This window comes from Pezoporus flaviventris, unplaced genomic scaffold (assembly GCF_033815535.1).
Source record: "Pezoporus flaviventris isolate CSIRO_AGI_PZ_B2104156 unplaced genomic scaffold, CSIRO_AGI_Pfla_v1 ptg000031l, whole genome shotgun sequence".
Classification (NCBI taxonomy): Eukaryota; Metazoa; Chordata; class Aves; order Psittaciformes; family Psittacidae; genus Pezoporus; species Pezoporus flaviventris.
The window spans coordinates 32,701,005-32,715,187 of NW_026892579.1; the positions used below are offsets into that span (position 1 = coordinate 32,701,005).

General features: G+C 37.1%; 1 protein-coding gene across 1 annotated transcript in view; it reads left to right on the forward strand.

Annotated features, from left to right (window-relative positions):
- Positions 1-14,183, forward strand: part of CSMD1 (CUB and Sushi multiple domains 1) — a 1,163,462-nt gene that overhangs the window by 580,212 nt on the left and 569,067 nt on the right. Inside the window, exon 5 of the mRNA XM_061460659.1 lies at positions 7,567-7,774. Within this exon, the coding sequence (XP_061316643.1) occupies positions 7,567-7,774 (208 nt within the window). The remainder of the gene's footprint in view (positions 1-7,566; positions 7,775-14,183) is intronic.

The window sequence follows — 14,183 nt, forward strand, 5'->3', positions numbered from 1 at the left end:
TAACGCAACTGTTCTGACGTGAGTATTGGTAGGCCTGATAGAAAAAATTAAAAGATGCCAGATCAAAGTGCATCTGTGCCATAAATTGACTGGAAGACAGAACCAAGAAGTGAAAAAATTTGATGAGCAGCACAATGAAAACATGGTGAAGATACCCAAAATGATAAAGTTAAAGAATGACAGAGAGGACTTCAGTCTGACCCTTAGGAACATAAGCAGACTTAACATCAGAGGAAGATACAGTGATTTACTAAAAATGAAAAGCAGACCCCAGGATGGTCATAAAAAGATGAAGCATGCCACAACTGCATGTGGACTTCTGGCAATAACTGGATTAACTTTCCTAATTATTATGTGAAATCTGCAAGAGTCATTAATTTACCCTGAGAGAATTCAGCCTTTTCTATTTTTCATTCAAAATCAGGGCTTTATTATTAATTTGTTATCAACTGTTATTTTAAGGGATCATTATCAGCACTAAAAATATATTCTCAAGTGAAGTATTATCATATCACTGCAAAACACTTTAGGATACTTAACTGGAAAAAGAAGAGAGTCTTAACAGGATATCCAGAAGACTGATCTTTTATTTCTGTGGGAGAAAGAGTATGACATTGCGGACTGTTGATTAATTTCTGAACTTCTTAATCTAGCTATCCTCTCTTAGTTAGCTATCCTCTCTTAGTTTTTTTTGCATTAAAAAGGTGACCAAACTGGGGTTTTGATTTTAAGTTTGCTAAAGGATGTACTGTCAGTTAATAACTGATTTTTTCTGCCGCATTAGCAAATAGTTTGTCCACCCCTATTTCTGTCTTATTTGAAATATATAGCATTTTTGACTAATAGATCAGATTCCCCCTCCAGAGTGGATGATGGGGGAAGAGGTCTTTCTAGTATAACAAACTGATATGATAGAATAAATAAAATTTTAAAAGGCTGCTAAGGTAAGCACAGCATTTGCAAAGAAAAAAGATGTGCCAATCTCAAGCCCTAGGAAGTACAAGGCTGCTCCACTTGTTCCAGAATCGTCAGGGCAAATAACTACAGACAAACCCACTGCAGTCAGTGAAATGTCAATGCTAATATGTTCAAAGCAGTGCTGCAGCTGCAGTGGGTGCCCACAGGTGCCTAAGCAAATTGCAACAATTTCTGTGTTTCTATTTTGTACATACTATTAACTTGAAGTGAGAAATCTGACTTTTTAATATACGTGAAATAGACACTATTTTCATAAACCACAATTATTTCTGAAATTTTAACAAAATAATCCCATTCTACTTAGAGAGCAATCCAAATTATTTTGAAGTGTCCTTTGAAAACCCTGGAGAGAGTAAGAAAATTCATCTTACATGCATGGTTTAATGAGTATTTAATTTATGTGAAGTTGATCAACAGCAAGGAAAGAAATTGAGAAGGGGAGGCACACTGATTAGAGCACTTATCTGGGATGTGGTACATCTGGATTCAAGTGATGATAGAAAAAAAAAAAAAAACAAACCCTTCTTACAAGTTTCCATTTCATAAAACACAGAAAAAGAAGCACAGGTGTTGACTTTTACCTTTTCAAAGTAAAGCCTATGAAAAACTAAAATATTTAAGAAGGTTAGCAAGTAGAGGTGAATATTTTGATGATTAAAGACCTTGCTGCCAGTTGGAACTTGATTAGATCAATGAGTTATCTGATGAATGTGTAATTCATCACCATTGTAACACTTACCAATGTTTTTGGTCTTTATGAATCTGGCAGTTTAGCAGCTTTACAGTTGGCATTGATAAACTAAAATCTATTTTTAAACTTGGCATTGCTGTATTATGGCTTGTTTTTAGTTTTTTGTCAGGAAGACATTTTAAAATGGTAATTTTGAGAATCTTACATTAAAAAGCCACTTAACTAACTCCTCATATTAATAGTTTCCAAAATATCCAAAGTATGTATCTATGAAAGTAATCATTCATGATTATTTCATTGATGTGTTTTCTGTACTGAAGAATTTTATTAAATGAGGTACAATTATCTACTTTTTCACAAATGAAATGCAGAAAAATGCCATTTAATAAAGAATTGAATGAATCATAGAATCATAGAATATCTGAAGTTGGAAGGTACCCATAAGGATCATTGAGTCCAATTCCCTGGTCCTCACAGCACTGACCAAAATTAAACCATATGACCGAGAGTGTCCAGACACTCCTTGAACTCTGACAGGCCTGGTGCCATGACCACTTCCTTGGGAGGCCTGTTCCAGTGATCAGCCATCCTTTCGGTAAAGAACCTTTTCCTCATGCCCAACTTGTATTTCCCCTGAGGAAGCTTCATTAAATTTCCTCATGTCCTGTCAGTAGTCACCAGAGAGGAAATCAGCACCTCCCCTCTGCTGCCCTACTTGAGGGAGGTGTAGAGTACAGTTAGGTCACCCCTCAGCCTTCTCCAAGCTGAACAGCCAAGTCACCTCTGCCACTCCTCCTAAGTCTTACCTTCGAGACCTTTCACCATCTTGGTCACTTCCTCAGAACATGCTGTAATAGTTTGATGTCCTTCTTATATTGAGGCACCCAAAACTTCACACAGTACTTGAAGTGGGGCCACAGCAGTGCATTGTAGAGTGGAACAGTCACCTCCCATGCCCAGCCAGCGATGCTGTGCTTGATGCACCACAGGGCACAGGTAGTCCTTTTGGCTGCCAGGGCACACTGTTGACTTATATTCGACTTGCCATCAGCCTGGACCCCCTCCCATATGAAGACAGGCTGAGAAAGTTGGGGCAGTTCAGTCTGGAGAAGAGACGATTGTATGGAGACCTCCTAGCAGCCTTCCAGTATCTGAAGGGAGCCTGTAAGGATGCTGGGGAGGGACTCTTCATTAGGGACTGTAGTGATAGGACAAGGGGTAACAGGTTAAAACTTAAACAGGGGAAGTTTAGATTGGCTGTAAGGAAGAAGTTCTTTCCTGTGAGGGTGGTGAGGCACTGGAATGGGTTGCCCAGGGCAGTTGTGAATGCTCCATCCCTGGCAGTGTTCAAGACCAGGTTGGACAGAGCCTTGGGTCACATGGTTTAGCGTAAGGTGTCCCTGCCCACTGCAGGGGGTGTGGAACTAGATGATCTTAAGGTCCTTTCCAACCCTAACGATTCTGTGATCCTGTCTCTCTCCCTGGGTTGCTCTCCAGCCTCAATGAATAAAGAACTCTTTCAGTATTATTTTCAGTAAGGCATGCTAAATAATGTATGCCCATGGCTCATTTAGAACCCTCTAAAGCTGTGTTTTTCTTTAATTTATACGACTTACAAAATGACACAAAATGACAATATGTCATTTGATAACAATTTATAAGATATCACTCAAGTTTTTAATTGCATCTATTCTGTTGCTAGTGATGAAAGAGGTAAGGAATTGGCTACAGATAACATAACAAGACAGAAACTTTATTACTATGAATTTTGTACTTTAAGTCACAGGTATGTTTTATATCAGTTATTTTACAGCAGTAATGTAGCAAAATGATATTTCAAATAAGGAGGTTTCAGTAAAAAACAAAGTTGAATAGCCAATTCTCATCACTTCAAGTCAGATTCTAAATTGATTTTGAAAGACTAGATCACTTTAAAATGTTTGTTCTTTGTTCTTGTGCAACCAAAAAAAAAGACTTTCATACACATTTTATTAGTTTTTGTATAATAAAGGCACACAGAATACAGAACATTGCACTCCGGAAAGCATTTATGTGGCAAGAAGAGGAAAATCTAGTAAAAATGATTGAATGTTCAAAACATTCTATCAGAAAATGATAGAATGTTCAAAACACACCTGTTTAGATGAGGAAGATTTTTAAGATACTGTTCCTGTTGTTACCCCATCCTTGGATATCTTCTTAGCAGAGTTTGCATCTCACTTGAAGCAAGGTTGCATTTATGCAAGGCACAGCTTACCAAAATTGTCATATTGATGTTTTTGGTGAAATGACTCCTCCTAGTTTGAAGAAAAATGTAAGATTTTTCATTGACTGACATTGTTCCTTAGTGATCCTTTTCATTTTTACCTATATTGACTTGATGGATAGGTTTATGTGTTTTATTTAAGGTACAAATCTATACAGTATATGTGTTTTTTGTCAAGTGGTGCTAGGCATATAGGTTTGCATGTATACTTTATAGAAGATGCGTTTTCTCTAAATTCCAAGCACTTAATTCCTGACTACTGAGAGATCCAAATGTTTGTAGCTTTATACTTCAAGTAGTCATTTATGCTGATACAAACAGCACTTTGTGCAGTTGCTCACAACTTGAAAATAACCATGAGTGTTTGGAATTAATTACTTGCACTTTTTAAAATGCAATTTGCAAATCACTTAGAATTTGAATTCATGAAGCCTGAGGCACTATCTGCTATCAAATTACTCTAAGCACAGTGAGTGATACATTAAGAGTCCTAGGTACTCTTCTAGCTCTCAACGACGTGACATAGGGCCATGGCCTAGAAAGGTGATTAGTCCAATGAGGCCAACTAGCTCTGGGGACAGCTGGTGAAACTCAGTGTATGTCCAGACCATTTGTCTTGTGCCCTCTAAGAAGTATGGCCACATCCTTTCCGCCTGTGCTTACTCTTAGGCATTTTATTACATTTTAGCATTCAACAGTCTGGTTGCTTTAGCTTATGTGCCAACTATGATGAAGGAGGTCCCTAAACCTCCTGGAGCATGGGAAATATGTTAGAGGAAAGATTATTCTTTGCAGCTGCTTGTACCATGGTCTTTCCATAAGACATCCACGTCTGTCAGATAGAAACTACTGACTTTCTGGTCTGAGTTTGTTTCTGGGGTCTTACCTGACTAATGTTTCCTTTCCATTTCTGAGCTAACTTAGTTTCTTGCAAACCTCTTCAGAATGTTTTTGTGAGTAGATTAAAAAGCTATGCATTCCTCTGGCCAGATATCTGTAGTAGCCTGAGCTCCTTTGGCTGTCATTGGTAATGCACAGCATATAAATTTAGATTTTGCATGTGATTGCCAGAAATAATCAACTACATAAGCCTTCCTTGTCAGCTGTGAAATTCAGAGCTTTAGAGCTCAAAGCTTATTCAAGGGCTGTGCAGCAGAAACACTAAGTAGCATTGTAATTACTACTAGCATGTTACTTAATGTCAGTATAAACACAGTGGGAGATGGTGTCATTGAGAATGTTGTCGTAACAAAATATAACAACACGTGGCTAGTACCAAAGAGTTATGGCTGATTTAGGATTTTGCACATCCTGCTGGTTACCCTGGGTGGGAAAAGCCTCCTTGCTGGCTTTCAAGAATACAGGGAGAGCCTGTATGCCATATTGAATGGAACTCAAACTCTCACATTTTGATTCTTTAAAATAAAAAAAAAACAAACCAAGCCAATTCACACTGTTATGACAAATATGCAAAAAGTAGAAAATCCCCTTGTCCCCTTCCCTCCCCTGCTCCCAAAAAAGATGGTGGAATACACCAGGTTTTGGTGGTTTATTCAAGCTCTGATACTGGTGATGGCACGAGTAGAAATCAGTAACTCAGTGTTACTTCTGTACTGAAGCATTGGCACAGAATGTATGAAGTTTATTTGTTTTTCATTGCTGGTTTAGATGATGATCTGAATTGCTTGAAGATTATACAGTTCTGGGTTTGTTCTTTTTTAAAGGAAAAAAGGATCATTCGAGATACTACTGGAGAAGAAATCTTGATTCTCCTTTCTGATTTGTTACAGATTTAGAATAGTTTTTAAATTACTGTAATCTTTACATGTATTATGCACCAGAAATTTTGACTCTGAACCTCAGCTTTATCCATGAGTTCTTTAAGTTTCACTTCTTTTCCCCTTTCATCCCTCAGAGGCACAATGGCCCTCTTAATATGCACTGTATAAAAAGCCAGGGATTGAGGGAGAAATGATCACAGAAGTGGCCTGATTTCAACAACAAAGGGAAATCTTTTAAGCATGTAGATCTATTTCACTCCTAAATCTCCTTCATTTAAAAAAGAACATACAAATATCAAGATCCAGAAAGTAAGATACTAAATTTATTGGAAAGACCTGCCCTCCTCTAAGAAACACGTGTGCTAAGAAATCATGAAACTAAATAAGGCTTTGATAGCCAAGGTTATGTTACATTTCTTTAGTAAGTAAAAATTTACTTTTCACATAGAAAAGTAAAGGTAACTACCTGTTTGAATCTCTTCAGCAGCTTTCTCCTCTTTTTAATCAAATAAATAGGCCGTATAATACTTAAATGTTAAATTATTCTGTTGCTGCCTTTCTTCCAATTCTTCTTTTTATTTCAGCCCCTTATTAGCTATTTTTCCTCTTTTAATAGTGGGTTTTTTTGAATGTCCAGCACAGTATTCCTCTTCTTTTGATTCAGAATAATCCTTTTTGCTTCAAATCTTCCTTTAAAACTCACTTTCACTGACACACTTTCAGCTGTGATTGAGAAGAGCAGCTTTACTCCTACCTCTCTCTGTTGCGTTACTTAACTACTCAGCTATTAGCCTAATTAGACTCTTAAGTTCCTTGTGTCATGGACCTTTCCAAGGTATTTAATTTTAAATCTCCACATGCACTTACAGTATGCAAATAATACCTAATGATAACAGCAGTAAGTAAAGATGGGTAAGAAATATAAAAATGAAATGCTTCTGATCATTCACCTATGCTGAAGTATTTTTAATTACTATTGCTGTAGCTTTCATACACACATTACAACACACCGATAGCCACTTGACAAATCTTTAATTCTTTACTCCAATCAGTTGTATAGATGAGACTTTTTTTTTTAATTATGTGTTTTAATACCCAGTACTAATAATAATCAGCATATCTTTAAAGCTTTCAGTGAAGTCTTGTGGGGCAAGGACGAGTACAAGAAGTTTGCTGTGTCTGGCAACAAGCAACATTAGGCAATATTCCAGGCTTAGCATGAAATATCTGTGCTCTGTATGTTTTTTTTAAAATTGGTTAATGACCATTTAAAAATATATGTTATTAGCTGATGATGTGTGAAATTTGGAAGGTCCATCTGGCAACCAAACCTTCTGGATTTATTTGCTATCTGCAGATGTCCTAATGCAGAACAAAAAACTTGAGAATGGCTAGTGTGATGTTGTTAGTACTTCCTAATTTAGAATTTTTCAGCAGATTTTATAGTTATAGGAAATTAGAGAAATCTTTAGAAAAGGTGATATTTTTAAACTTGTATCATGGAGAGACTATGCTTCTGTGATTCTGTGCCAAATTCTTTCTTAGACTTCTCTGCATACTTTCACAGAGCCAAAGTGCAGGTTCTCTAAATGAGCTCGTACTAGGTGTCTCTGCTAATCTTATCCTTCTTTGGCCTGGCACTAAAGTATCACCAGCAATTTAAAAAAGTAAAAAAAATCCAAGCCAAGAATTTCTTCAGTTTAAAGGCCAAAAACTGTTCTATTCCATTCATCTGGATAATATTTTGTTTTGTGGGTATTCTACACGCAGAGGGGATGATCTGGGTTAGCTATGACAGAAATACTTGTTTAAACTGCAGCTCCAGTAATAACTGGTATTCTGTTCATCAGCTGAAGGAGCTTGTGGAGGGACACTGCGTGGGACAAGTGGAACTATTTCAAGTCCTCACTTCCCATCCGAGTATGAAAATAATGCTGATTGCACCTGGACCATATTGGCTGAACCAGGAGATACTATTGCCTTGGTCTTTACTGACTTCCAGTTAGAGGAAGGGTATGACTTCTTAGAGATCAGTGGAACAGAAGCACCATCAATATGGTAAGTCAGAGATCTTGTAAAGATCTTTGCTCTGTTTTTAACTTTTTGGTGAGTATTTTGAAAATATTGAAGTTTATTTAAGATATTTTCTACCTGCTATCAATAACCATTTTGTTATGTATTTTCATTTGGATGCTTTTACCCTCCAGAACTGGAAAAAAACACAGTAATTTGCTTCTGTTTCTTTCCAAATCTTGATCTTTCTTATTTTCTGCTATTTTCAAGATTTATATTTTCAAGGTATCTTAGCAGTGAACATTTATTGATGTTACATATTTGAATTTGTTATGAGAATATTTTCTGTTGTTGTGTCTTGAATGACTTATCAGGGTATTGTACTCCAACAATGAAAGCAGTGAGCAAAATTCAGCCTCTCAGTAAAACAGGAATATATAGAGAGCAGATAGACGCCATCTTATTCTAAACAGGCTATAATTCAATCTTACTACGTGTACTCATGTGTGCAAGCATTATTATCTTATGTTGGCTGATTAAAACTGTTAGCTTGGCAGTATTAGGGCTTAGTAATTATAATACTAATTCTGCGTTCTCTATTCTAGGTAAAAAATAATAGTTCTGTCTATGGCAATTGATTAAGTTGCAGAACGGTTTCTTTGCATGCTCCCTATGCAGGTATTTCTTTTGCTTGACGTACACGCCATTGCTAAAAAGTGTAGCCTAGAAAAAAAATACAGATCTGCTACTCACAGCTGACTGATGATTATCTTCAGGATGCCTTTCTGGAGATCTAAAGCAATTTCATTATTATTTTAATGTCATAGCAAGCTAGGCAGTGCAGTGTATTAATAACTGTGAAGTTCCAGATAGCATCTGATCTGCTGAAACAATGTATATCAAAAAAAAGTGTGTCAACTGTGCTTGGCAAATATGTGAAAACTTTGTTTTGAAGGTACTTTTAGATCTATATAACAAGTTTACTCATGTCAGGGTCTAATTCTCTTAACATTCCACATGACCAAAAGTTGTGTAATGGCCGTCAGTGAAGCAGCTTTGTGTCAAAGCAAGCGCTCATGTCTTAGTGTCTCAAGTACAATGTGCAAGTACTCCTTTTGTTTCGCTCTCCTGCACAGACATGCACAACAGTCATTAGTGTCAATGTTTTCTCATTAAGGGTTCTAAGGACCAGAAGCTGAAATCTTGAAAGGGGAAGAGCTAATGGGGTATTGATGAACAACATAAAAATCTGTCTATTTAATTTTGTTTATGAGGCTCTAGTAGACACCTAACAACATATTTGGAGTTTTGCAAGAAATTAATCTGTTAATGGACTTGAACATGCAAATACAGGAATAAATTGACAGATAGTCACGTAGACATATCTGTTCTGGTAATAGATGATGTAGAAAAATATAAGTAGAAAGCAATGGAACCATAATCCTAATTGATCTCATGATATTGATCAAGGTTACTTTGGAAGTCAGAGAAATTATGAGTTTTATTCTCCTAGAATAAAACATTTTTCTTGTATTTCCTGAGATTTGTTTTTTTCTGTTGGAGATTTCTTTATTTTGTTTAAATAATGTTAAACTCTAATCGTAGACTCATAGAATGGTTTGTGTTGGAAGGAACCTTAAAGATCGCATAGTTCAAACCCCCATGTGTGGCCAGAGACACCTTCCACTAGACCAGGTTGCTCAAAACCCTGTCCAGCCTGGCGTTGAACACTTCTAGGTTGCGGCATCCACAACTTTTCTGGGCAGCCTCTCTGATCACTAACAGCTAAGGATTTATTGCATGTTCCTATGATAATAGAATTGTTAAACCATAGAATAGTTTGGGTTGCAGCAGACCTTTAAAGACCATCTAGTCTAACCCCCCGTCAATGGGCAGCGACATGGTCAACTAGATCAGGTTGCTCAGAGTCCCATCCAGCCTGACCTTGAATGTTTCCATGGGTGGGTTATCTGACATCTATCATCTGGGCAACCTGGTTCCATTGCCTCACCACCCTCATAGTAAAAAAAATCTGTCTCATATCTAGCCTAAATCTAGCCTCTGTTAGTTTAAAACCATCACCTCTTGTCCTGTTGCAGCAGGCTCTACTAAAATGTTTGTCATCATCTTTCTTATAAGCCCTTTTTAAGTACTGTAAGGCTGCAGTAGGATCTCCCTGGGGACCTCCAGGCTGAACAGTCCCATGTCTTTTCCATCCCTCTGATCATTTTTGTGGCCCTCCTCCAGACCTGCTCCAAGAGGTCCATGGCTTTCCTTTGCTAACGTCTCCAGAGCTGGATGCAGTACTCCAGGTGGGGTCTTACCAGAGTAGAGGGGCAGAATTGCCCTTGTGTTGGTTGTGCTTCTTTTGATGCAGCCCAGAATACGGTTGACTTTTTGGTCTGTAAATGCACATTGCTGGCTCATGTCCAGTCTTTCATCCAGCAGCACCCTGAAGTCTTCTCTGCAGGACTGGTCTCAATCCCTTCATCCCCTAGCCTGTACTGATACTGGGCCAGCCCAGGTGTAGGACCTTGCATTTGTCTTGTTGAACATCATGAGGTTCACATGGGCCCACTTAAAGAGCTTGTCCCAATCCATATGGATTGTATCCTGTCCCTCTGGGGTGTCAGTTGAACCACATAGCTTGTTGTCATCTGCAAACTTTCTGAGGATGCATTTGATCCCACTGTCTGTGTCATTGAGGAAGATATTAAACAGTACAGGTATCACTGATACCAGTACAGGATCAGATTAGTATTACTGATAAAAGTGTGGATAAAATATGGGAAGTTTTAAAAGAAATGTTTAATGGATTATTGGATGATTTGGAATGAAGCTACACATTCAGCTATATTTAAGCCAGAGCAGTTACCATAGTGACATTAGAGCCATGCTAAATGTAGTGCATGCTGTAATCAGCTAAAATCAGCTATGTGTTGTCTGTTTAAATGTGAAGTTGTTCCGTAGTTGAAATAAGTGGTCTAGAGGTGTATAATCTTAAAATGTGTCTTTTTGTGTGTGTGTGTGTTTTCTGTGGTTTTGTTGTGTTTTTTTTTTGTTTTTTTTTAATTTGTTTTTTGCTTTGGTTTTCTTTTTAATTGCTCTTTTTCTTTAGCATCATGTCAGAAGCTTTATACAGTAATTCTGTGTTAGAAGACACACATTCCATTAGCATGGTCTGGTAATTATGATTGTTTTTCACTTAAAGGAGCGTTTTCTGTAAAATAATCACATAATCCTAGTGAAGAGCCCTGAAAGCCAGCTAAACGAGAGTTGCAAAGCTGGAGAGTGAGAATAAAGAAAATAACTTCAGACTAATGATTCTTTACTGATTGTAGTGTATGGTGCAGTAGGTCTGGATTACCCTCTTCAGACATTTCTGCAAGGTTAGAAGCAATTCCAGCATGATTACAGTAAATCTGGATGGACTCTTAAGTAAAGCAATGGAAGTGCTAGAACAAGTGAGATCTAATTGCTGAAGAAAAATCATCTGTAAAATATCTATACAAGATATATAATTGTATTGATTCTAGTATATGCCTTATGTTTATTACATAAAAATATTATTAACTATGTTATTTTACTTATGTGCCTTACTTGTTTCTAAAGTTTAAGATGCACGTTTAATTTGTGTTGTATAACTGATTGTTGTTTTGTTTCCAATGCATTGAAAAGGAAGAAGAGATTTGTTTACCTTTTCTTATTCTTAAAAGATTATTTGACAATCATTCATGCAGTCCACTCTAATGGAATTAATTTATAAAATATTCAAGTGGCAGTACATCACTATTTTATGTCCATGATACAATTAGAGTGTCAAAACTATTACAGATTTTTAAAGTCCTTTTTCCTAATTAAAGATCAGTTATATAGCTCTGTATCTTGAATAGATGCAGAAATACATAGATGACCACATGTCGTGGTTTAAACCCAGTCAGGTAACTTGTTCACTCACTCCCAGTGAGTGGTGCCGAGCTGACAACAATCGAGGTCCGTGTCCCCCCCCCACCGGGGTTCTCCCCTTCCCCACTCCTGGAGGAACAGGGAGGAGGATTGATAAAAAGTGCAACTCCTACGGGTTGAGACAAGAACAGTCCAGCAACCAATGTACAACACAAATCACCACCGCTACTATCAACTGCAACAATGATAAGGGAAAATAACAAGGGAAGAGAATACGATACCACTGGCCAAGAAACGAGTCCCACCCGGAAGCCCGTGTCCTTCCGGGTAACTCCCAGTTACCCCCCACCCCGGCCATGATGTGCTGTGGTATGGAATACCTCCCTGGCTAGCCCGGGTCAGGCGCCCCGTCTCTGCTTCCTCCCGGCTTCCCCTCCTCCCTGGCAGAGCATGAGCCTCACAAAGTCCTTGGTCAGGGTAAACATCACTTAACAACAACTGAAAACATCGGCTTCACCAACACTGTTCTCAGGCTGGAAGTCAAAACACAGCACTGCACCAGGTAGCACAAAGGAAAAAAAAAAACATGACTGCTACTGCTGAACCCAGGACACCACATATTTAACCCTGCTTTGAATCAATATAAATATCAACGGGCTTATAAAGATGAACATGAATTTGAATGGAATGCAAAATGAATGTGAAGCAGGTATAACAGGCTTTTTAATCTGTGGAGGAAGTAAAAGTATTATTAGTTGACTGTAGATGAAATAAATATTTCTGAATTGGAATAATTTTGATTGATATTTGCTAAATATAAAATAAATTTGATTAATTTGTTATTACCTAAAGCAGTTTTAGATGAAATACATGTTTGAGTTGGTGAGCTTTTACTCGCAATGCCAAGAACAGTACTTCTGGAAGTGTAACAGAAAGATAACCTCTTTGTTACATCTGGAGTCTGACTCCAAGTTCACCAAGTGGTGCATCCTTTGAGTCTGAAGGGCTCCTCTGTTGTTAATTATTAGTACTAAAAAAATTTTTACATAAAAATACAGCTTTTTAAATACTTCCAAACATGTCCCTTTAGACTTTATCTTAATATGGTACTGGAAATTAAATCAAAGTTGCATCTAGAGGTAGTGTTCATAAATATCTTAAAAGGCCAGGCTTAATGAATATAGTTTTGAAGTAAAATTAGGAATATACAACTTGAGGAAAGCATCCTTTTGAAAATTCCTTAATGAGTCTTTCCGAAGAGACTGAGGTTGCTTTTGGTTTTGATTTATAATTTGCCCTGAGTATTTTATTATTAACGGGTTAGTTAAAGCTGGGCAATTCATGTGGGTGTAGATAGGCCTGACTCTGGCTTTTCTATATTAATGTGGCTTTGCCATAATTGTTGCAAGATTAAAAGCGTATTTGACAAAAGAAATATCTTAGACTATTACAGTATGCATGAAACATGATTATGATGCTAAGAATAATTCTGCACTTATTTTTTTAATTTGGAGTTCTAATATTGCACATATTTTGTTTTAAAATCTATGTTTTCCTCTTTTTCCTTACAATACTAATTTGTCTTACTGTTCTTCTATTTAAACCTAAAATTATTATCCTTCAATTTTTTGTCAGTATTTGCCAATACAAGAGAATGAACTGCACTTTATACATTTTAGTCCAGATTATTTTCCTAGTACTATTTAAAAATACATTCAGGATTATTTTGACTTCCTTATAAATCACCTCAATATCCTAGTGAAAGGCCATAAAAATATATGTGGGGGTGAGAGTGATTTGGAAGCAGCAATAATGAATTACTATAATGTTGGCATTCAATTTGACATAAGTACCTGGAGTCATCCAAAACTCACTTCTTATTTCTGTGTTAATGAATAACTCTTACAACAGCTGGGTCATAGTACTAATTAGTGTTTCCTAGGTAAATACGCCAGTCCAAGCACTTAGATATAATTCAAAATAGTAGTATTTTGACCTGCATGTTTTCTGTCCTGTTTGTAGAGATCTGTCTTAATTTTACCACCCTCGTGTGAGAGATCTGTAGCAAGGTGGTGCATGAGATTAAGCAATGGTCTAAATTACCTTTTAGATAGACGCCTATGGCAATAGGCCCACACATGCGAGCTGAATATTTAGCTTAGAATTACATAATTATGCAGCTAAAGAGCACCATCTATTGATTTACTGTGAAAAGATGCATTGCTTGTGGATGCACCTTCAATAAAGTTGTTAAGTACCTGAGAATGGCTCCTAACATACCCTTAGCAAGATAGGACTTTATTTTCTTTTCCTTCTCTAGCAGACAAGAAAGGATGTGCCATGGCCATGCAACAACAGGAAGGCAGGTAGATACCAGCTTTTTCATTTGAGAATACAATCAGATTTTTATTAATTTATTTGTACTTAGTTACTTTTTTTTAGCCTCAGATTTTTATTAATTTATTTGTACTTAGTTACTTTTTTTTAGCCTCATTAGAGACCTTCTGACAGTCAGCCCCCTTTTTTTGTCACCAGTGAAATGCTGCAA